The sequence below is a fragment of the Emys orbicularis genome, chromosome 6 (genome assembly GCF_028017835.1).
Source record: "Emys orbicularis isolate rEmyOrb1 chromosome 6, rEmyOrb1.hap1, whole genome shotgun sequence".
NCBI lineage: Eukaryota > Metazoa > Chordata > Testudines > Emydidae > Emys > Emys orbicularis.
Genome location: NC_088688.1, coordinates 24,323,907 through 24,348,230, shown reverse-complemented (window position 1 = coordinate 24,348,230; position 24,324 = coordinate 24,323,907). Strand labels below are relative to the sequence as shown.

General features: G+C 42.0%; 1 protein-coding gene across 2 annotated transcripts in view; it reads right to left on the bottom strand.

Moving 5' to 3' along the window:
- Positions 1 to 24,324, bottom strand: part of RAI14 (retinoic acid induced 14) — a 58,062-nt gene that overhangs the window by 22,347 nt on the left and 11,391 nt on the right. The window contains exons 3-4 of one of the 2 annotated variants that reach the window (XM_065406601.1): positions 3,578 to 3,666; positions 502 to 566 (exon numbers count right to left, since the gene is read on the bottom strand). In XM_065406601.1, coding sequence (XP_065262673.1) covers positions 502 to 566; positions 3,578 to 3,666 — 154 coding nt within the window. Of the gene's footprint in view, positions 1 to 501; positions 567 to 3,577; positions 3,667 to 24,324 lie in introns of those variants that run through there. The other variant, XM_065406602.1, reaches the window with a different exon arrangement.

The following is a 24,324-nucleotide window of genomic DNA, read 5'->3' as shown; positions in this document are numbered from 1 at the left end:
ATTTGCTCAAGGGACAGGAGCAGAGGCAAAGTGCCATGACTACAGTCACTTCCTCCACTGCAAATCTGTTATCGCTTCTTTACATTCCACCATCTTCCTGGGCAAGCAGGGCTGTGCCAGTCACGTTGATTCCCTCGCCTGCAATCCTCTTTACTTCTTTACTTGCTACCTTAGGGAAAGAGCAGGAAATTAGGTAGACCTTGCAATTCGCATGGAATCCATCCTGGAGACTGTCAGGCTAATGGGTTTGGGGGTGGGAGAAGCAAGTTCCAAAGCCAAGGATCTCAGTGAGGATATCATGCTATCCTTCACTAATTTAGACAGGGGGTGAAGACAAAGGAAGAAGGGCCCTAAAGCTGAGGGATATCAAGAATGCAAGAATCTGGTGCAGATGATTATGGGGAACAAGTGGTCAATCTAAAAGACCCACATTTAGCAGAGGAGCAAGAGAGCTAGTGAACGTATGTTAGTGATCTAATACTCAGTTTCATTTTACTTTACCTGAAGAAGCCTCTTGATGCAATCAAGGTGGCTGTTCTTTGCTGCAAGATGTAAAGCAGTGTGCCCTAAATTAATACAAACAAAGCAAATTAAATATTAATAATTATGAATTGCACAACAAAAGTGAGATTATGTACTGTTTCTTTAAAAAGCAATATTGTGCTCACCATAGCCTAGATACCACAACAGAGATGGGCATATTAAAATATCCTACCTAGATCATAATATTTGGGTGCATTTACAGAAAACAAGTAATTCCCTCTTTTATAGCCATGCAGCCTCCCTTAGATCGCTCCAGAATTGCTGCACAGATATGTTCAGCAAGTGCTTCTGAGACAGCTGTCATCTTGGGACTGAGCCAGGGATATCCAGAGCTAAAAGCAGGAGCTGCTACACCTTGAGCTAAAAAGCCAGGACCCTCTAGCTGGGGCTGTACCAGACTTGTATCCTCTGCTGATCAGGCAGAGAGGATGACCAGTAACACACTCACCAGGGACATACACTCTGCAGACTCCTTTTGTGCCTGTTTTATCAATTTGTGAGTTCTCAATACTATCTGGCTAACAATGCAATACTGTTTATAGAAACAAGACTAAAGACTGCAATATCTCATCAGCTTTTATGCATATAGCCCCAGAAGAAACAGGGAAGTCAGAAAGAAAAAGTTAAGAGTATACTAAATATGAAGAAGAGAAAGAAGCGGTCAAGAAACAGTACTCTAATACTGATACTCAAGAGCCATTGTTTATGTGGTCAGTGGCAGTACACAGAGGATGAGACAGGAGGACTACCAAAGCAAAGTTTCTTCAAACTGAAACAAGCATCAGTTTGAAGCTCAGAAGAGAATAGCTGCTCACCATTCAAAATGATGAATGGATTAATCAGTCCTGAAACAGGATCATAAAGTGACAAAGTTTGGGTCAAATTTTATACCTGGTGCACCTACGGGTTCAAAGTTAACCACTCTCCCAGTTTTGCATGTGTAATTTGAATTCTTCCTCCAAAATCACAGAGCACCTCTCACATGTGGTAAGTATTCTGTTGTGTGCAAGAAAACTAACCCATCACATAGGTGTTTTAGTCAGAAATGGATGAGTCCACCCAATGTTTAAAGCCTATTATGGTGAAAGATGGAGTATTGACGGGTCATTCAGGCAAACTGGACTGGCTAGTTAACATACAGAGTATTCATTCTGTAAATACCCCAACCGAAACACCATAGTCTATTAAAAACTCTGCCAGTTTCCCCCCATTTTCTCTTTAAAGCGTTAATGATAAAAGGCACAGGGATTTTCTTGAGAACTGAAACACTTCAGGGTAAATAGCTCTGAGCTCTGCTTTGGGCAATCAGTTCCTACCAATCAGCCATCAATGCTCAGGAAATGCCCTGCTGCAATTCCAGGACAGTTAATGGGGTTAATAGTTTGGATACACATAAAAGTGAAGCCTAAAAATCTTTATCTAAACTAGACAGAGTCCTGAAGACATGAAATTAACAAAACAAGTTTTATGTTGGAGAACCATCAATTATTTTGCCGTCTTGAGTCCACTAGCATGCTTAATTTTATAACCCTGAGGTTGAAATTTTCAAGACTGGAGGTATGAGTTAAAGCACCAACAGTGTGTATGTTTATGTCTGCATGCATAATACTGCAAATGCTTTATCAAACTGCTAAAAGATGCATGCAAATGAGCAGTAAAGCACCTAACAAATACAAGCTGTTCAACTAGTCACCCAGTTTTCACAATCAATGTAGCTGCATAATTTCACGTGACATGTTGTTTACAGATGTCTGACTTCTCATTTCGAAAACAAGACTTTGGTCTTGTTCAGGGGTCTCAAACTCAAATGACCACGAGGGCCACATGAGGGCTAGTTCATTGGCCCGAGGGCTGCATCACTGACACACACACACACCCCCCTCGCTGCCCCCGGCCCTGCCCCCACTCCACCCCTTCCATGAGGCCCAGCCTCTTCCCACCCCTTCCCTGCCCCCATTCCAACCCCTCCCCTGAAGTCCCCCCAACTCCGCCCCCTCCCTGCCCCCAGAGGGAGCATGAGGGGTATGGCGGAGGCTCAGGGCAGGAAGTTGAGCTGCAGCAGGGGGTTGGGGTGCAGGCAGGGGGATCAGGGTACAGAAGGGGTGTGGGATACAGCAGGGGGCTCAAGGCAGGGGGTTGGGGTGCAGGCAGGGGGCTCAGGGCAGGGGATTGGGGTGAAGAAGGGGTATGGGATGCAGCAAGGGGCTCAGGGCAGGGGGTTGAGGTGCAGGAAGGGGGCTCAGGGCAGGGGGTTGGGGGGCGGGGTGCAGGAGGGCTTCGGGCTCCGGGGTGGCGCGGCACACACCGCGGCCAGGGCAGGCTGCCAGCCCCGGCCCCGCTCCGCTCCGGGAAGTAGCTGGAACCATGTCCCTGCGGCCCCTGGGGGAGGGGGATGCAGGGCTCCACACGCTGCTTGCCGCTCTTCCAGGTACATCCCCCGAAGCTCCCATTGGCCGCGGTTCCCCGTTCCCGGCCAATAGGAGCTGCGGGGGGGGGGGGGGGGGGGGGGAAGGTGAGGCGGTGCCTGCCTGGAAGCCAGAGCAACACACGGATGGAGCCCTCTGCTCCCCCGCCTCCCCGGCCGCAGGGACTTGATGCCAGCCACTTCAGGGAGTGGCGCGGGGCTCGAGAGGGGCAATCCTGCGGCTGTAGTTTGCCCGCCCCTGGCCTGGAGGTAGGCCAGGGGGGTGTGCAGGCCGCTTGGCTGGCCGCAGGAAATAGCCCCGCGGGCCACGTGTTTGAGACCCCTGGTCTTGTCTATGCTACAGAGCCTTTTTTGGCATAGCTTAAGCAGCTATGTCGACAGGAGTTCTGCTGGTGCAGCTACAGCAATTCTTTGATTGACTTTAGCTATGCCAGCTGAAGCACTATCAGCATAGCTGTGCCTAAACTGGGGTTTTTGCTAGCATAGCTACATTAGCTGGGGCGGTGATTTTTTTTCTTCCACACTCCTTTCCGACATAACTTTGTAGTGTAGACTAAGCCTACATCTTGTCCTATATAAAACATATAGCAAAAGCTCATAGTTATGTACCTGTACCATCCTGTGCCGTGACATCCACACCATGCGTCATCATAATTCTGAGGCACTCAGCATGTCCTTTAGCAGCAGCCAGGTGAAAACTGAAAGACAATTTACACTCAGCTGATTTTATTAACATCTCTTTTCCATTAGCATTCGTAAGCCAACCGTTCAGCTTTTCCATTTTGCATCCCTCAACTCCTCCAAATATTCCCCAAGTATATAATGAACGTGTGACGGCTAAAAGCGTTTTCCTTCCACGTTCATACTTCTGCTCAGGATGACTTCTTACTAACCAAGTACATTACACACATCAGTTCCTATCCAACTTCTAAACTAATAGCCAAATCCTGGCCCCATTGAAGTCAGTGGCAAGACTCCAACTCAAGTCAGTGACGCCTGGACTGGTCCTCAAGCAGAAGCAAATAACACACTTGTACTGCTCATCTACCCTCAATAAGTTACCGAGAGATCACAGATATTGCAGAGTTGCGAGACTGTGCTATAAACATACTCTAATTTTGGGTTTTGCTTTTCACCATGCATTATCTTGCTTGTTGGCAAAGTAGGAAGTTGTGGAAGTTGCCAGCCACTAGAGACCCATTCAACAGAAGTAATGGCTAAAGACTTAACTACAGAGTAGACAGCAGTAGTTGTATTCTATCCAACCATTTCACACAACATCTTTGGTGTTTCAGGATTTACAGACTGTGTCCTGTGAACAGGCAGCCATGTGGTTTTACTGAGGTATGCCAGATGACCATAGCAAGATGGGAAGCAGAGGGGGAGGGATGGGGCTTTTGAAAACTGGAAGAGTTTATGTACAGCATGTGCAATTTGACTACAAAGATGATTCATACGAGAGACAGTATTCTGAGTGATTTTACTAGAAAATGACTCTGCATACCAAGTTGATGAGTAATTTGGACAGTAATTTGCTTTCAGATAGCTGTGTACATTTCTCAGGACCACAAGTTGTGGTGTAAAACCCAAATCCAAAGGACAAAGGCAGTTCAAACTAATCCCAAACCACTACAAGTGAGAGATATGGAGGCAGCTTAGCACGCATGCTAGCAATTGTAAAGAAACCAAAACTCCAATAGTAAGTAGTTTTTTGGGAGGGTCTTCTAAAAGTTTGATTGCTATCAATACTACCAACCTCATCTGATGAAAACAACAGATTTCTAAGATCAAAAAGGCAATTAAACATCTCATCATGTCTCCTTCCACCCCCCAAATATCAACTACTGTATTTAAGAGTTTACATTTTGGATAGTAGTTTTAATATTTAAAGGAAGCCAGCATCAAAGAGTTGCTTCCAAATGGGCATCAGCCCACTAAACAAGATCTGTACAGAACCCCACTGGATCCTGGTCGACAACTAGGACTCCTAAGCAACACAGTAATACAAATAATAAAGGAAATGTGAGATAAGTGACAACAATTCTGTAGAGGTTTCTGGCAGAGGACATCTGAACAGCAACACTATACTCCACTAAACTGCATGTACCATAGCAGCTATGCAGACTAAGGGTATATAAATATTGTATAAAAGGTTCTACTGAGAAGTTAATGAAGGGCAACAATTGGTGGGTGATAATGATCTAGACTGGAAGTGGTTTATGCTACGGTTTTGTCTGTGGTTAAATTCAGTGCTCATTTACCAACCCTTCTTTCCTTAAACCATGGCTCTGACCTACATTGGTGGTCTTGTCTTTACTCTGCAGCTTGAGTGCTCGGATTGCTACTAATAAACTCAATCACTTCACTGTCCTCTCATCATAAGCATATTTCGCAAGTTCTTTGGGGCAGGATCTTTTTCTTTCATGTGTGTACAGCACCTAGCTCACTGGGTCCCCACCCAGCCCCAGATTAGGGTCTATGGCAGTGGTTCTCACACTTTTGTACTGGTGACCCCTTTTACGCAGCAAGCCTCTGAGTGCAACCCCCCCTTATAAATTAACATATTTTTATATTTTTAAACACCATTATAAATGCTGGAGGCAAAGCCGGGTTTGGGATAGAGGCTGACAACTCATGACCCCCCATGTAATAACCTTGCGACCCCCTTAGGGGTCCTGACCCCCAGTTTGAGAACCCCTGCTCTATGGGCATAACATATACAATATACTAATTGGAACTAATTTGCAGCCTTTAAAAAAAAAAATCTCAATAGAGATGAAAGGACCAAAAACCAAGCGCGCTGATGACTTTAGCAGAACACTTAAGCTTAGGCTGAGAGCGCTCAGCAGCTTGCAGAACTGAGTCCTAGATCACCCCACCAGACCAGCACTGCCGATCACTGTGGCAGAAGCTTGGAGTGCACTGCTCTGGCTTTAAACTGTTCTTGGGATACACAGAAATATCCTGCGCATTCATCATGGTGCCCACCACTGCCATAAATAACAAACTAAACATTTAAAGCCTTTCTGTAAATATACTAAAGAACATCAGAAGAATGTCTGGCTGGAGGGTGATATATATTTATATATTAAAATCAGAAACAAGACTCATGTACTAAGTGACCAATAAACAGAATCTTATAAACAAGATTTTTCCAGAAGAAAATATTTCTCGGTGTTCTGGGAAAAATGATTGGAGGAGGGAAGTGACTTGAGTGATAAAAATCCAACACCTCTAATTTAGCTGGTACAACATTTCTCCAATATTGAATCAGAATCAAACACATTTGTGTAGATATACAATTAGATCATAGCTACCCAAGATTAGAATTTGCGTGAAGGACACACTCTGCTTCTTTACATTTGGACACTATTTGTCAGAATCATAAACACTTGCATAGTAATAACTTGGCTAAATCAGTGACATTATGATTTACAGCCAGATTCTGTTTGTAGGGGGCTGTGCCAAATGTAACAAAAATACCCAAGTGCATAATAAAAAGTTTTGCTGTATTTAGATAAAAACAGACTGCAGAGAAAGAATCAATAAGTGAGAGAGGGAGAAAGCAATCCCTTTCAGGCTGCGGAATGCACCCAGGTGTCTAAAAGCAACACTTCACTGGTGCAAATGACTGACACAGCACACTGCCACATGCCATCACCTACATGAATACCAAGGATCTTGCATTCAGTAAATGAATCAAGTCGTCTTCTCATTTTGTAAGTTTAAGGGAAGATGATGATGATGTATCAAACTTATGGAAAAGTCATTCCAAAAAAATTGAGAAGGGGAGAGGGAAGAACATGCACAAATAATCTGCATGTGTAAGAAAAAACCCACAAAGGATATGAAGTGAATATTATCAAAGCTAAGAGAATAATGCATAGTGAATAATTTGACAGGTTTTACCTGTTTGCTAGTTTTTTGTCAGCAGCTTATGTTTCTTTATGATTATAGTTATTTGAAAATATTTGCTGACTGCCTATAAGTAATTCTTAGTTTGTATCAGAGGGGTAGCCGTGTTAGTCTGGATCTGTAAAAAGCAACAGAGAGTCCTGTGGCACCTTTAAGACTAACAGATGTATTGGAGCATAAGCTTTCGTGGGTGAATGCCCACTTCGTCGGATGCTCCAATACATCTGTTAGTCTTAAAGGTGCCACAGGACTCTGTTGCTTTTTACAGATCCAGACTAACACGGCTACCCCTCTGATACTTGACACCATGCTAGGCACTGCATTTAGCTGTATGGAATGGAAATCTATCAACCATCTGACGAAGTGGGCATTCACCCACGAAAGCTTATGCTCCAATACATCTGTTAGTCTTAAAGATGCCACAGGACTCTTAGTTTGTAGTTGACTCAGATAGTTAATATTTTGAAATTTGAGCCATCATTCAGGTTTCTGGTACAAATCTTCACATTTACATGTTATAAGTTTGCATTGTGAATATTCTAGTAGTTGAGAAAATTTTACTCTTTCCAAAAGCATTCCTGATTGCAAACTTATTTGCTGAAATATTAGTGGGAATTGATCAAGGAGTCAAACACAGGCAAAGCAAATTCAACTATTCAAACACATATTTGTGGGAAAATACTTTGGGTATTCACTCTGATCACAGCACTCCCTCCATATGGGGACTCTGGTATCTTTATCTACACTAAAAAGCAACAGACTAACACGGCTACCCCTCTGATACTTTATCTACACTGAAGTTTTCAGATACTTTAAATCTGAAGTGCCAAAAGAAATTCCCATAGGATAATTTTTTAATATTGTTACATTCTGTGGCATTATATGGCGAACATATGCAGGTTTTCAGCAAAGAACAACATTTAAACTACAAATTAAAAAAAGGACCCAAGAGTCAGAAGGAAAGGAAGTTGCTGAATTTGCCACAATTTTTCATTCCTCACTGAAGAGGTCAGTGTGGCTTTGTATACTTACCGATCCCTTTAAGAACCTCAAGCAAGAGGGCAGTTTCTCCAGATGTGTCTAGATCTAGAACTACTTTTTCAATTCCAGGTGGAGATTTTACAATCTTATTATTTATGTAGTGTGTTACAGATTGTGCCTAAAAAGCTAGGGGCCTAGATTTTCAGGCGTGACTAGTGATTTTGCTTTAGTGTTTGGGTACGTAACTTGAGACACTTTGATTGGGCCAGGTTTTCACAAAATGCTGAGCACTCGTCCTCTGGAAGTCTTTCAAGGTATCTCAGCTTGGACTCCCAACAATCAGGGCTACCAAAAGCCTAGTCACTTTTGAACGTTTAGGCCATGACCTCTGGCAAGTCCAGCTTACAGTCAACATGTGACGACTGAGGTACGGCACAGCTTGGGTGCAAGAAGATGCACAGGTGTTATTGGGAAGGGCACAGGAAGACTATGCAAAAAAATAAAATGGAATTTAAAAAGAAGAGTGGACATATGTGGTGGAAGCCTACTGTAAGCCTATGGGGCTGTGTGAAAGACTACATGAAGCAGACCACGTAAGGAAAAAATAAAATACAGAAAAGTATACAGAGGCACAGGATGTAATCAAAGCAAAAATGTAAGGGGGAGGGGCACACCTGGTCAGTACCATAAGAGGAGAGGATGAGGAGCTTTAACTTAATGTTGAAGGAGACAGTGACCAGTGAGTTCAATCTTATTCGACTGAGGATGGATAGAGACTCCTGACATTGTCCAACTGAGGCAAGCCAAGTCAATAAGTCATGTTTAAGGCAGAACAATTCTGACCAAAAAGAATAATTCTGCTGGCTTAGCAATATACTCTGGTTTAAAAGGAAAATTACAGGCTTTTCTGAATAGTGGATACTTTTCATAGAACCATAGAAGATTAGGGTTGGAAGAGACCTCAGGAGGTCATCTAGTCCAACCCCCTGCTGAAAGCAGGACCAATACCAACTAAATCAGGGGTAGGCAACCTATGGCATGCGTGCCAAAGGCGGCACGTGAGCTGATTTTCAGTTGCACTCACACTGCCCACGTCCTGGCTACCAGTCCGAGGTACTCTGCATTTTAATTTAAATTTTAAATGAAGCTTCTTAAACATTTTAAAAACCTTATTTACTTTACATACAACAATAGTTTAGCTATATATTATAGACTTATAGAAAGAGACCTTCTAAAAACATTAAAATGTATTACTGGCACACAAAACCTTAAATTAGAGTGAATAAATGAAGACTCGGCACACCACTTCTTAAAGGTTGCTGACCCCTGAACTAAATCATCCCAGCCAGGGCTTTGTCAAGCCTGGCCTTAAAAACCTCTAAGGATGGAGATTCCTCCACCTTCCTAGGTAACCCATTCCCAGTGCTTCACCGCCCTCCTAGTGAAATAGTGTTTCCTAATATCCAACCTAGACCTCCCCCACTGCAACTTGAGACCATTGCTCCTTGTTCTGTCATCTGCCACCATTGAGAACAGCTGAGCTCTTTCCTCCTTCAGGTAGTTGAAGGCTGCTATCAAATCCACCCTCACTCTTCTCTTCTGCAGACTAAACAAGCCCAGTTCCCTCAGCCTCTCCTCGTAAGTCATGTGTCCCAGCCCCCTGATCATATTCGTTGCCCTCCGCTGGACTCTCCAATTTGTCCACATCCTTTCTGTAGGGGGGGGGGGGGGCGAGGAGAGACTGGACGCAATACTCCAGATGTGGCCTCACCAGTGCCGAATAGAGGGGAATAATCACTTCCCTCAGTCTGCTGGCAATGCTTCTATTAATGCAGCCCAATGTGTTAGCCTTCTTGGCAACAAGGGCACACTGCTGACTCATATCCAGCTTCTCATCCACTGTAATCTTAGTGTTGTCAAGAGGGAAGGTTCCCAAGTATAGAAATAAGCAGAGGGGCTGTACAGATTTTATTTGCTACAGAATAATTCTTTACAGGCTGTCAAGTATCAGGGGGTAGCCGTGTTAGTCTGAATCTACAAAAACAACAAGGAGTCTGGTGGCACCTTAGAGACTAACAGATTTATTTGGGCATAAGCTTTCGTGGGTAAAAACCTCACTTCTTCAGACCTCACTTTACAGGCTGCATACAATTTCCTAAAACGTTCAAGACAAAAGCTGCATATTTCCAGTTGCTGGAGTTTTCATCATCTGGGAGCCTTGAAGTGGTGCATTTTATTTGCATCTTTCATGAATAAACTTCCTTTTAAAAGAGAGCAAACAAAACTTGATTCCTGCTTCCTGATTGCAAAATGAATTTAAACAAACAGACAAAGAAAAACAAACTTGTGAGGCTTGACGTGGAGAAGTGCTGTATTTTTGAAGGTTAGATTCTCACTGCATATCATATTCAAATCCTGTTCTCACACACACATTCCTTTAATTTCTCTCTTATGTATAGAGATGGCTTTTGCCACCAGGATTCATTATGGTTGGACATCTGAACACCTTTGGCATTCACTAAGGCAGGGCTCCTTTTTGCTGTGGACGACCATTTCCAGGGTTACTGTGGGGGGAAAGAAGTTTATTAACTCTGCTCCCAGCCTTCCCACCTCAGCACAGGAGCAGTGACCTCACAAGGGGAAGATGAAGACAGATGCTCCCTATTGAACATAGGAAAAATCATCTCATCATTTGGAATCCATCCTGCAGGGGAGGATAAACACCTAATGGTTTGTGCTTCTACCATTCTGATTACAAATCACACAGTACCCGAGTGTGACGGGTTGGATCACAGAAACCTCCTTGGGAGCTGCCAACCGATGTGCCAAGACTACTTCTATTCCTGTTTTCCCTGCCAGCTCAGGACTCCAGCACCCTGTCTTGCTGAGCCAGACACTCCCGTCTGCTCCAACAGAGACCCAGGGTCTGAATTACTTGCCCCAAAGCTGCAGGTTTACTTGAAAACAGCTTACAGAAGTGTGCTTGTCTTTAACACTCAGAAGCCCAACTCCCAATGGGGTCTAAATCCAAATAAATCCTTTTTACCCTGTATAAAACTTATGCAGGGTAAACTCATAAATTGTTCGCCCTCCATAACACTGATAGAGAGTGAGGCACAGTTGTTTGCTCCCCCAGGTATTAATACATACTCTGAGTTATTTAATAAGTAAAAAGTGATTTTATTAAATACAGAAAGTAGGATTTAAGTGATTTCAAGCAGTAACAGACAGAACAAAGTCAGTTACCAAGCAAAATAAACTAAAATGCGCAAATCTATGTCTAATCAAACTAAATACAGATAATCTCATCCTTAGAGATGTTTCAGTAAGTTTTTTCCTCAGACTGGACACCTTCCAGGCCTGGGCACAATTCTTTCCCCTGGTACAGCTCTTGTTCCAGCTTAGGTGGTAGCTAGGGGATTCTTCATGATGGCTCTTCTCTCCCTCTTTGTTCTGTTCCACCCCTTTATATATCTTTTGCATAAGGCGGGAATCCTTTGTCCCTCTGGGTTTCCACCCTCCCTCACTGGAAAAGCACCAGGTTAAAGATGGATTCCAGTTCAGGTGACATGATCACATGTCACTGCAAGACTTCATTACTCACTTGACAGCACACACATATACAGGAAAACTCACAGGTAAAACACAGCCATCTGCAGACAATGGTCCTGGTTAATGGGAGTCATCAAGATTCCAAACCACCATTAATGGCCCACGCTTTGCATAATTACAATAGGCCCTCAGAGTTATATTTTATATTTCTAGTTTTAGATACAAGAGTGGTACATTTATACAAATAGGATGATCACACTCAGTAGATTATAAGCTTTGTAATGATCCCTTACAAGCGACCTTTTGCATGAAGCATATCCCAGTTACATTATATTCACTTATCATATTTTTATAAAACCATATAGACTGCACAACGTCACACCGAGATTAAGTCAAAATGACATCCTTAAGAGGAATGCAAAGCGTGACTATTATGAAAGCCCAGAGAGCAATGCACAGCAAAATTCATGCAGATTCTGAATAAAGCAGAGAGCAACTGCACTACCATAACATTGGATGAAAATTCAGCTCAGTATAATTAACTGTGAAGCAATGACACACACTCAAACAATAACTAAAATGTGCGTATAGAAGAAAAATGTTTAGTTGTCAAATTAACAACAAAATGGCCACCTACATTTGGCATCCCTGAGCAAGTTCTAGACAGCAGAATTGCTATAGATATCGGGTGGCAACAGGCAGTAATGGAAATTCCATTTTCTAAAACATCAAAATTTGACTGATTTTTATCCTTTTGGTCATAGAATCAGAATAGTTTGATCAAACAGGTCTCTTTCTAAAACAGTCCATCCCCCGTGTTGGTAGAGAGAAAAGTAAGAGATCAGATATTAAAGCTGATTCTAGAGTTGATCTCTGTAAGAGATCAAGAACAAGTGATAACAGAAGTTCTTATCCAAGTGCCAGAAAGCATAACACTTATTAATGTTTGTACAGTACATGTAAGAGCACTGTCATTTCTATTACATAGCCCTTATACAGTGCTTTTCATCAGAGGATCTCTAAGAACTTTACCAAAAGGTAGGAGAGTTGAATTAATGCGAGTTTACAGGTTGAGAGAGAAGCACTTGACCAAGCAAGTCAGTGGCAGTGCTGGTAAAGGAACACAATCTCAGTCCCCTGCTTAAACACTTACAATGCCACCTCCTAGTAAGTGAATCTTGCTTTGAAAATGCGTTTAAAACAAGTTTGTGGTTCACACGTGCAATAAAATGACATATGAACAGAATGGAACTGGTATAACAAATATTAGGTCTTAATCTGAGACACAGTAACCTTCAAAACACAAACTGAATCAGAAAAATGCAGACTTGTGTGTGGGAGGACGAGGTGATAAGGGGGCTGGTTCAGGCAAGTATTGTCTTATCAGCTGTATTGTAAATTTAGCCTCAAAGCTAAAAATGGTAATTTTCTAGATCATCACCACCAACCTCCTCACAATGTGTTCTAGCTATTTGGTAAAAGCTCAGTTCTGCAGCTGCTCCACTTACAGAGCAGTTAAGATTTGACAAAGAACTCTACTAAAGTATGTGTCTTCAGGGTATTTGTACTCCTTGTGGTACAAAGGGTGCTCAGAGAGCAGTGCTCCCAAGAGAACTGCAAAGCAGATGTATTTTGGTAGAATTAGTATTCTCTGCAGAGGAGAATTCCCCCATAGCTTGAAAGTGGCATGGGATGACATTTTGCAAAACTCAAAGTGCTTGAGAACCTTCTGGAATTGTGGATGACAAATGACTAATGAGCTAGTCAATATAGTATCATGGCATGCAAGGACCAGAGTGTGCCAACTGGGCAAACTGCACCATTGTTCTCAGTCATTTTCTTCCAAGTGCTCAGAAACAGAGGTGGCATGGGAGGCAGGGTCATGTACCCCCCCCAGATTTGCTTCTTGGCTTGGACTGAGCATGCTCAGTAACACTGCTGAAGCCATCTCTGCCCCCCCACCACTTGGCAGACGCAGGTTGTCTCTGCTCAGAAAAATAAATTAAATGCGATCTTGCTTGAAGTACACTGCGAACTCACTTAGACTTATTGTCAAGGTTTATTTTGAGTAAAAACATCTCTGCCCAAAGCAGAACATTTTTTCTTTTATTCCTAATTTATACATCAAATCTTTGTTGACTTTCAAAAAGCATGACTTGCCTGCCAGCAACTTGATTTACAATTTCCTGACAGACAAATACCTTCACACAAACAAACATGACTGTTAAAATAAAGATACAGCACTGCTTGGAGCGTCCGTGGTCGTGATAAAGATATAGAAATGAAATGTTCCCCAGTCCTGTACCAGTCCAGACTGAGTAGTTACCTGCCAGCGTATCCCGTTAGGATAAAACCCCGACCTGAAATCTTTTAGCACCCTGCACTCCTTATTCAACTGCTTCTCCAGCTTGTTCACTGCATTGGGCTGAACTTTTGTATATTTCAGTGACATTATAGGATCTAAAAAAACCCCATAAACCCCCAAACCTTCCATGAACCTATTATCCCTCTTCCTTCCTTCTACCAAATTCTAGCTCAGTTGAAGTCTTATAACTTCTGTTTCAATGACAGGACCAAAAATAATCAAACAAGTATTGTTTTAGTTCCCATCTGAATCTTGTTTGTGTTTCAGTGTAGAAGTGTTACGGTATAACAACATTTTAGAGACCTGGCCATGGTTACCCCATCAACACGAGAAAGGACTAGGAAACTAGGAATGCACCTGGGGCCGTATACTCGGCATGTGAGAATAAGTGCCTGGAATCAATCCACAGCAAGTCCAATCCAGACCTCCTTCCTTGACAAGAAATGTGCTGGCCAATAATTACACTGAGTCAATGAAGACTTAAAAACAAATGGTTTGGGGGAATATTTTTATTTTTATGGGTTGGCATTTATTTCATACATTCAGACTCATGGACTTTAAATAATCATGATGACCCCTTCTGACCTTAGTCTGACCTCCTTCACACTGCAGGCCACAGAACCTCACCCACTCACTCCTGTCATAGACCGCTAGCCTCTGGCTGAGTTACTGAAGTCCTCAAATCATGGTTTAAAATAGGGCTGTCAAGCGATTAAAAATTGCGATTAAACACACGATTAAAAAAGTAATCGCTTGATTAGTCGCGCTGTTAAACAATAATAGAATACCATTTATTTAAATATTTTAGGATGTTTTCTACATTTTCAAATATATTGATTTCAATTACAACACAAAATACAAAGTGTACAGTGCTCACGGAAAGTGCTCACTTGATATTTATTTTTTATTACAAATATTTGCACTGTAAAAATGATAAACAAAAGAAATAGTATTTTTCAATTCACCTCATACAAGTACTGAAGTGCTCTTTATCCTGGAAGTGCAACTTACAAATGTAGTTTTTTTGTTACATAACTGCACTCAAAAACAAAACAACGTAAAAAAGCCTACAAGTCCACTCACTCCTACTTCTTGTTCAACTAGTCGCTAAAACAAGTTTGTTTACATTTATGGGAGATAACGCTGCCTGCTTCTTGTTTACAATGTCACCTGAAAGTGAGAACAGGCATTTGCATGGCACTGTTATAACTGGCATTGCAAGGTATTTACATGCCAGATACGCTAAAGATTCATGTGTCCCTTGATGCTTCAACCACCATTCTGTGTTGTAATTGAAATCGATATATTTGAAAATGTAGAAAAACATCCAAAAATATTTAATAAATTTCAATTGGTATTCTATTGTTTAACAGTGTGATTAATCACAATTAATTTTTTTAAATCAATATTAATTTTTTTGAGTTAATCGTGTGAGTTAACTGCGATTAATTGATAGCCCTAGTTAAAGACTTCGAGTTACAAAGAATTCACCATTTACACTATCTTAAACCAGCAAGTGACCTGTGTACCATGCTGCAGAGGAAGGCACACAAAAAAAACCCCAGGGTCTCAGCCAATCTGACCCAGGGGGAAATTCCTTTCTGACCCCACATATGGCGATCAGTTAGACCTTGAGCATGTAGGCAAGACTCACCAGCCAGGCACCTGGGAAAGAATTCTCTTTAGTAACTCAGAGCCCTCCCCATCTAGTGTTCCATCACCAGCCTTCCCCCCCCCCCAAGTATACAAAGTACTTGACACATCTTCCCCCCCCTCCCCCAAGTATACAAAGTACTTTGACACATCTTGATTCTAATCCAGACATGTGGTGGACAAAACCACTGGCAACTTTCATGGTGATGGAGGGCGGGGGGCAACACACACCACACACGAATGGAGAAAGAATGAGGAGTACTTGTGGCACCTTAGAGACTAACATTTATTTGGGCATAAGCTTTCGTGGGCTAAAACGCACTTCATCAGATGCATGCAGTGGAAAATACAGTAGGAAGATATATATAAACAGAGAACATGAACATATGTATTCAAGGGACACCATCATAGGACCTGGGAGCGGATGGGTCATTACAAAGTAAAAACTATTTCCCCATGCTAATTTCCCCCCTACTGTTACTCACACCTTCTTGTCAACTGTTGGAAATGAGCCATCCTGATTATCACTACAAACGTTTTTTTTCTCCTGCTGATAATAGCCCACCTTAATTGATTAGTCTCCTTTTAGATGGTATGGCAACACCCATTTTTTCATGTTCTCTGGGTATATATATCTTCCTACTGTATTTTCCACTGCATGCATCCGATTAAGTGGGTATTAGCCCATGAAAGCTTAAGCCCAAATAAATTTGTTAGTCTCTAAGGTGACACAAGTACTCCTCGTTCTTTTTGCTGATACGGACTAACATGGCTACCACGCAGAAACCTGTCAGAATGGAGAACTACTTCTTCCTTCCCTTATTGAGGCACATGAACCCTTTCAATGGCACATGCTTTTGTAAAGTCTCTTAAAATAAGGAAGGATTTATTTATACTTTTCAGGCTGTGGAGCACTGCAATCTACTGTGTAAACTGAATTTCAATAACAAGAGAATTTTGAATCAAAGCTATTTCAGAAATCAATACACCTGATCAAAATCCTGAAGGCACCTAGGTTAAAAAAAGTTACTTGATAGGCAAAGCTTACTTAATACTAACAAGCTTCTCAGGCCTTGTCTACACTACCAAGTTTTGTCGCCAAAAACAGCAAGAGTGTACACACTATAATGGGACTTTTGTTGCAAAAAACGCCCAGTTTTGGTGACAAAAAACGTCCACCCCTATGAGAGACTTTTGTCTTTTCCCCTCCCTTTATTGTCGAAAAAGAGCCAGTGTAGACACTGCTGATTGTTTTGTTGACAGAACTGGCTTCCGCCAATATCCCACAATGCCTGCCCTGATTGCTGCCCTGCAGACATGTGCCCCTCCCCTTTCAAAGCTCTGGGAAGGATCTGTGTGCTGCTCCTTTTGGGGAACAAACAAAGAGCAAATCATTGGAATGCTCCTGTTCTGCCCGGCACTAGGAACACAGCAGCAGGCAGACTGCTATTGCAGGGGGAGGGGGACAGACTGCTGTGCTGCTTTGCCATTTCTCAGCAGGGAGAGCTCACAGAGCTACTCATGATGCTGCTCTCGGCAGCTGAGAGGGCTGTGGGAGAACTCGCACAGTGATCAGCTCTTCCTTCCCACAACACTGCACTGCGGGATACATATCCACGATGCATTGCTCACACTGTCAATAATGGTGTCCCCAATGTGGACATGATCTGTCAACAGAGGGAGCAAGTGTGGACACCCTTTGGCGATTTTTGTTTTGTCGACTTTTGGGTGTCGACATAAGTTTTGTCAACAAAACTTGGTAGTGTAGACAAGCCCTTACTGTATCCTTACTTAAATGATGCAACTTCCCAAACAAAAATATTCTCTAAGAGCTTGGTATCCAATACCTTTAGCAAACTGTTGAATTCCACATGCACGTTGTTTGCCTCACATCACTTAACATACACATTGGGCAAACCAGCCTTGTTTCGCTAAGTCTAGAAACTAAAAATTAAAAACTGGAAGTTTCAGTTGATTTCACTGAACCTTCCTTTGAGTGCATGTCTAGAGCATCAGCACCTCTGAGAAGATGCGCACCTTAAAAAATAATCAGTTATTCAACTGCTGAATAAATTCTGCCATGTTTAGTCTTTCTGGAATCCTGTCAGCATCACACATTCCCAGGCCAGTGACCAGTCACTTTCAATTACACCATTTACTGGGAAAATCCTGCATCTTTATTAATAGACTCGCTTCCGATCCGTAATATTCTAAATACTGCAATCATATATGACTTGCTAGTCTATTAGTGCAAAACAAATTAAAATACACGAGAGACACATACTCACCACTCCCCTCCCAAAATTGCTCCCCTACGGACAAACTCCAACAAACATGCACTTCCCTCACTACAGATGTGCCAGTGTTAAAATGATCTCAGTTAAAGGGAGAGCAGGAGGGGACACAACGTGAGGTCAGAACACAGGTTCATTAACATTCTGTTTTGCAAACTGAAGTCAATTTAGCTGCTGAATAGAACCTACATATGGCATTGTATATATTTATTACAGGGAAGGCCATAATTTCACACTGTGGTCACTGCATCTCTTCTCAAGAGTGCATTTGATAAATGTGGCCTTTTCAGAAAGAGCAGGCACTCCATAATGGGCACAACACACACACACAACAGAGAAAAGACTAGCTTCTGAAGAACAGTTAAGGAATATTTGTTAAGATAGGGGATGGTTTATTTTCCGAGCCTCAGATTTGGCATCTCAAACACCTCTATAAATTGATGGATGAGTATCTCATGAATTTTAAATATTTATTGTAAAAAGCATTCCATCACTGATGTTAATAAATGAAATTAAACACAGTGTTTGTTCTCCGCTTCCTTTACCGGCTGTACTGCAGCAGCTGTAAATATTTAAAAAATAAAAGAGGGTTACAAGAGCTATGCTGACTTCAGTGATGTTAGCACACAGCAATTCTGTCACTTAATAGATAAGCTGAAGCTGTGAAGAGAAAGCAGTTATGTTAGCTTCAACTCTGTAACTTGTCCCTCCCTCTAACGAGGAACAGCGAGGGTGATGGAGGACTTTTGTCAAACAAAAGCAGACACCACTTACAATCAGAACAGCTGCCAATTATTTTTCCCTCCAAGTGTCACAGGAGAGTAAAAGTAAGGGCTTGTCGACACTTACAATGTTACAGCTGCACTCGGGCAGCTGCACCACTCCAGTGCTTCAGTGAAGACGTTACCTATGCCATTGGGAGAGCTTCTCCTGTCGGCATAGGTAATCCACCCCTCTGAGAGGCAGTAGAAGCCCTGCTGTTGACATAGTGCAGGAGTTATGCCAACCTAAGTGTGTTGTAGCTGTACGAACATAAAATGCTTGTGCAGACCAAGCCTAAGCTTCTAAATAGTTAGAGACCAATGTCTGGTTTTTTTCATTGTCTTTAATGATGTGAGTTTTTAGGGTGGGATTTTCAATGGGGCTTATGGGAAAAGGGGGCTCAATCTCATGAAATTTCAATATAATGCTTAACTTGACTTGCTTTCTGCCACCCTTAACCGTATCTAGAGCATACGCCAGTGCAGGACAGCCTCAGAAGCGTACAAGATGCCAGGTAGTTAGCAAATATTCACGTAGTTCAGGACTAGAGTTTATTCTCAGGGCAAACCTTCATACAGTTTTGCAATAATATCTACAAAAACTCTCAAACCCAATTCAAAATTGCCCTCAATTCTCAAAGCAAGAAGTCAGCATCCATCCAGGACTCAGTGAGCTGCCCCATGAACTGTTTTTTCTAGAGGTCAAGCACAGCCTCCAGTGATGCCCCTGACCTTAGTATGTAAAACTCTCTTCATGCCAGTGAAAGCCCTACACACCTTTTCAACAACAGTAAATAATCTAGAATGACTCTCAGAATTCTGTTGGTTTATACTGTCTCCCACCTGTGCCTTGTGCATGAAAAATCTTGTTTCAATCACATCAAGGTACAAGAGATTAATAAAGGAGAGCCTGCTGAAGGGCTCTCTTCTTAATGGGAGAGAGGTGATGGTGTCAGACAGTGCAGAAGCTAGTAGGCTGTAGACTCCTGATCTTAGCCCTCAATTTCAGCAAAAATATCCTCCCAGCTGCTGTTCAGAGGTTTTGGGGATCCCAGAAGCCTTATTTTTCTCTCAACTTGTGATCCAACAATCCCATTTTTACATGAAGTTTTCTTTGGCAGGACTTGTTGCCACATTACTGTTGACTCCCACTGCAAGTCTGAGATTGGAGAACTTCCTATACATTTATTATTACTGTAAGACCAAGAGATCAGATTTTTTGATGAATTGAAATTTTGTGGCAGATTATCCTTTTAAAGTCATGTGATTGCGATCACTGCCAATAGTGACTGAGAATCTCCTGGAGGCTAGTATCAGGGCTCAGAACAGAAGAGGCACTCTTTAGGGAATTAAAAGGCTGCAGTTTTGAAATGCTGGTTTTGTTCTTTGGCATTACAAGCATTGGAAGGGGGACAAAATTCAAGAAACATGAGGGTGAACCATCTTAAAAATGTTTAGGACCCTAGTACAGGATGTTGCATTCCTGCTCACCTTTACGCCAAACTGAATACTCTTCCTTCTGGTTGTGCTTTTTCAGAGACATTAATTACATATATATATAGCTCAGGAGACAGGTATTTAGCTTTTGAAGTACTCAATACTCCTAGCACAGGGATTTTCAGACTGTAGTGCAGAATTTTGATGTTCCATCCTCTGACTTCACAACCATTTTTAAAGAAGGCGGTAAGTCAACCAATAAAGTTTGGAAACCGCTGTCCTAACATATGGGTTCTCAAAGTAGGAATCACAACCCTCATGGTGGTCATGAACGGGTCCAGGACGTCGCAACCATCCTCCCCTTGTTTATGGCTAAACAGAAGGAAGTCCTGAGATTACAACAAGGGAATCCCAAACCATTCTATTGTAACATGGGGTCATGGAAAAGGGTGAGAACTGGGTAGAAAATTAATCTAAAATATTTATGTTATTGTGTGAAAATCTAACATGACTGTTAAGAATTGCATCTGGTGCTAGCAGAATTGAAAAGACAGGGGTGTCCTTAATTGAGTTTTAGTAAGTTGGCATCCCAAGAACATGTGTTCTTATATTGTAGCTCAAAGAACAGTACATGTTTAAAATTTATTGGGTTTTTAAACTTTAAATGCATCAGACTTAAAGCAATAGCTTAGAACTATCTGTAAAAAATTTTTAAAATTGCATAATACCAATACTTGCTATTTACAGAGGAAATAGCCCTAAAAAAGCATGGGTAAAATTATACAGCATAACTCTAATTTTCCAGACTACTGCATAAAAAGTTTGGTTGCTTTAGTTCAGGCTTAATATAAATGTATTGTCCTATTTCCCAATAACTGCATTATTTAGATTGTAAGATTTAAATCACCTCTTACCAAAGACAACACATTATCCTACCCTTCAGAGAGGAAGAGGAATGGAATTGGGTGGTATGCAAGCAAAAATAGACAGTTTAGAGCTCATACTTCTTTTCAATTAAGATTTTGCCATTGCTGCTGAGGAAAAAATAACTGTGAGGAAGCTAGCATAAAGCATTTAGAGAAATACAAGCCAAGTAAATAAGCAGTCACCAGTTCTGTCTACTGCCTGGAGACTATTTTTGAAGGTTTACGACTCGCTAAAATAAAGACTACTGCATGTTGCTCCCTTTTATGTGTCTGTTAGTGCCCTAGATTAGAGCAGTAAGCAAGGAGCACCCAGTTGGCATAATCAAAATCTGCAAGCACAGTATATTTGGCTGCATAAGCCTTTGGAAACATTTTAAACAACAGTGACCTATTAGAATGGCATTGCTTTATATAAAACTACATAGGCTGCACCCATCTGATCCTTGGCCCATAGGGTCAGGGGTGGCTCACCTGTTAAATTGGAACAAGGTTTAGAAAGACATGCACCTCAGAAGACCATGATAATTACTATCTAACTGATAATAAAGTGGAACAGATTATAAAAAAGCTGTTAATTATATGATCCAGGAGTGGAAAAAACAAGTACCGTATAAATAAAACAGGCAGCCTAGTATTATTTATTATTGTGACCTTCAGAACATTCCACGTAATCTACAGGGTGCAATGTGCATGGAAGGGACTTGTGCAGTGGGAGTCTCTCAATGCTCAGATCTAGTCAGATAAAGTTAAGCGTTAGTCCTTAAAAACTGCATTATAAACACACACCCACACACCAAAAAATAAAATAAAAAGCTGAGAAAAATACGTTCTAGGATTTCCGGTCTTCAAAAGTGGCCACCACTCTTAAGTTTTAGAAATTGATGTTTAACATACAAAAGTTTTCCCCTCTTAAATGAATTTTTCTAGATGCCTCCTTGTTTTTGACACAATTTTTTACATTCATATTACACAGATTATGAGTTATGAAAGGACACAAGAAGATTAAAATACCATTTGCTGAAAATTACTTGATAAAACTTAGTTAACTGATGCAGTCAATATACAGGAAGTGAAGAAAAAGGTATGCTCCTTTAAAATTTAAATCTGTTATAATATCCTATTGAAAGAAAAACAGTTTTAGGATTTCCCCTAGCATGTCACAAGTACTAGCTAGATTACCTGTACAAATACATTTGATTCTAAGTCATCATCCATTTACCTAAACTGGTTTTCACTGCAACAGTCTTTTCCCCCCCTCAAACAGAAAATATTATGGCTATAGCACGTTCCGTCTATATTCAAGCTTCCCTTTAGATAGTAAAGAACAGTCTCAATAAGAAAAGTTTTTTCCCCCAAAATAACAGGGCCACTTGATTTTTTTAAATTCTCATGTCCCTCAAGATATTGTATGGGCAAGCAGATATGTGTTTTAAAAAGAAAACGACTGGCAATAATTCTTGATTCTTCTCCTCCTTTGCTTCTGTTAAGGAGAATATGCAAAATAAAATCCCCCTGAAGAGAAAGTCCATCACCATCCCAGCACTTGCACCCAGCCAACTCTTTATTGGGTAATTAAGCTATGATGATTTGAGTTTCTCACCCTGTCCCTTTTTGGGAGGCAGTGGTGGTATGTACATTACAGAGTGATTTTTTCAGTAGCAGAAAGTCAGAGGAAAAAAACGGTTAGCATGAAGGAGTGAAATGAGTGGCACAGTGCTCAATTGACAACGAGAAATTAATACTGTATACAAGATAAGCGTATAAGGGTATGGACCTGGAATATACTCAGTTCTATGTTTTCAGTTTAGCTTTTGGGCCATAAGTGTCTGGGTTCGTATGAATTATATAACCTATCTAGAGAGATCTCTCCATTGAGTATTATTGGCAACATAGTCATAGAATCACTGTAGGACTGGAAGGTCCCTCAATAGGTCATCTACTCCAGTCCCCTGCACTCAAGGCAGGACTAAGTAAAACTAGACCAGCGGTTCTCAAAGTGTGGGTTGGGACCCCATTTTAATGGAGTCACCAGGGATGGCAGACTTGCTGGGGCTCGGGGCTGAAGCCAAAGTCTGAGCCCCACTGCTCAGGGCTGAAGCCTTCAAGCTTTGGCGCCCTCAGGGCGGCGGGGCTTTGACTTTGGCCTTCCTACCTGGGTGGTGAGGCTCAGCCTCTGGTCCCCCTTCCCGGGATCATGCAGTAATTTTGGCTGTCAGAAGGGGGTTGCGGTGCAATGAAGTCTGCGAAACCCTGAACTACACCATTCCTGACAAGTCTAACCTTTTCTTAAAAACCCAGGACAGAGATTTCACAATCTCCCCAGGTAATTTGTTCCAGTGCTTAACTACCCTGACAGTTGGGAAGTGTTTCCTAATGTCCAAACTAAACCGCCCTTGCTGCAATTTAAGCTCATTGCTTCTTGTCGTATCCTCAGAGATTAACAAGAACAATTTTCATCCTCCTCCTTGTAACAACCTTTTACATACTTGGAAACTTATGTTCAGTCTTCTCTTCTCCAGACTAAACAAACCCAATTTTTTTTCAATCTTCCCTCACAGGCCATGTTTTCTAGAACTTTCACCATTTTTGCTGCTCTCCTCTGGACTTTCTCCAATTTGCCCACATATTTCCCAAAATGTGGCATCCAGAACTGGACACAATACTCCAGCTGAGGCCTAATCAGTGCATAGTAGAGCGGAAGAATTACTTCTCATGTCTTGCTTACAACACTCCTGCTAATACATCCCAGAATTTTGTTTGCTTTTTTTTGCAACAGTGTTACACTGTTGACTCATACTTAGCTTGTGATCCACCATGACCCCCAGATCCCTTTCTGTAATACAGTACTCCTTCCTAGGCAGTCATGTCCCATTTTCTTTGTGTGCAACTGATTGTTCCTTCCCTAAGTGGAGTACTTTGCATTAGTCCTTATTGAATTTCATCCTACTTACTTCAGGCCATTTCTCCAGTTTGTCCAGATCATTTTGAATTTTAATCCTATCCTCCAAAGCACTTGCGACCCCTCCAAGCTTGGTATTATCCACAAACTTTGTATGTGTACTCTCTATGCCATTATCTAAATCATCAATGAAGATATTGAACAGAACTAGAGCCAGGACTGATCCCTGCGGGACTCCACTTGATATATCCTTCCAGCTCGACAGTGAACCACTATAGGTAACTACTCTCTGGGAACGGTTTTCCAAGCAGTTATGCACCCACCTTATAGTAGCTCCATCTAGACCAGTATCTCTCAAACTGGGGCCGCTGCTTGTGTAGGGAAACCCCTGGCGGGCCGGGCTGGTTCGTTTACCTGCCGCGTCCGCAGGTCCGGCCGATCGCGGCTCCCACTGGCTTTGGGTTTGCTGCTCCAGGCCAATGGGAGCTGCTGGAAGCGGCGCGGACCGAGGGACGTACTGGCTGCCGCTTCCAGCGGCTCCCATTGGCCTGCAGCGGTGAACCGCAGCCAGCG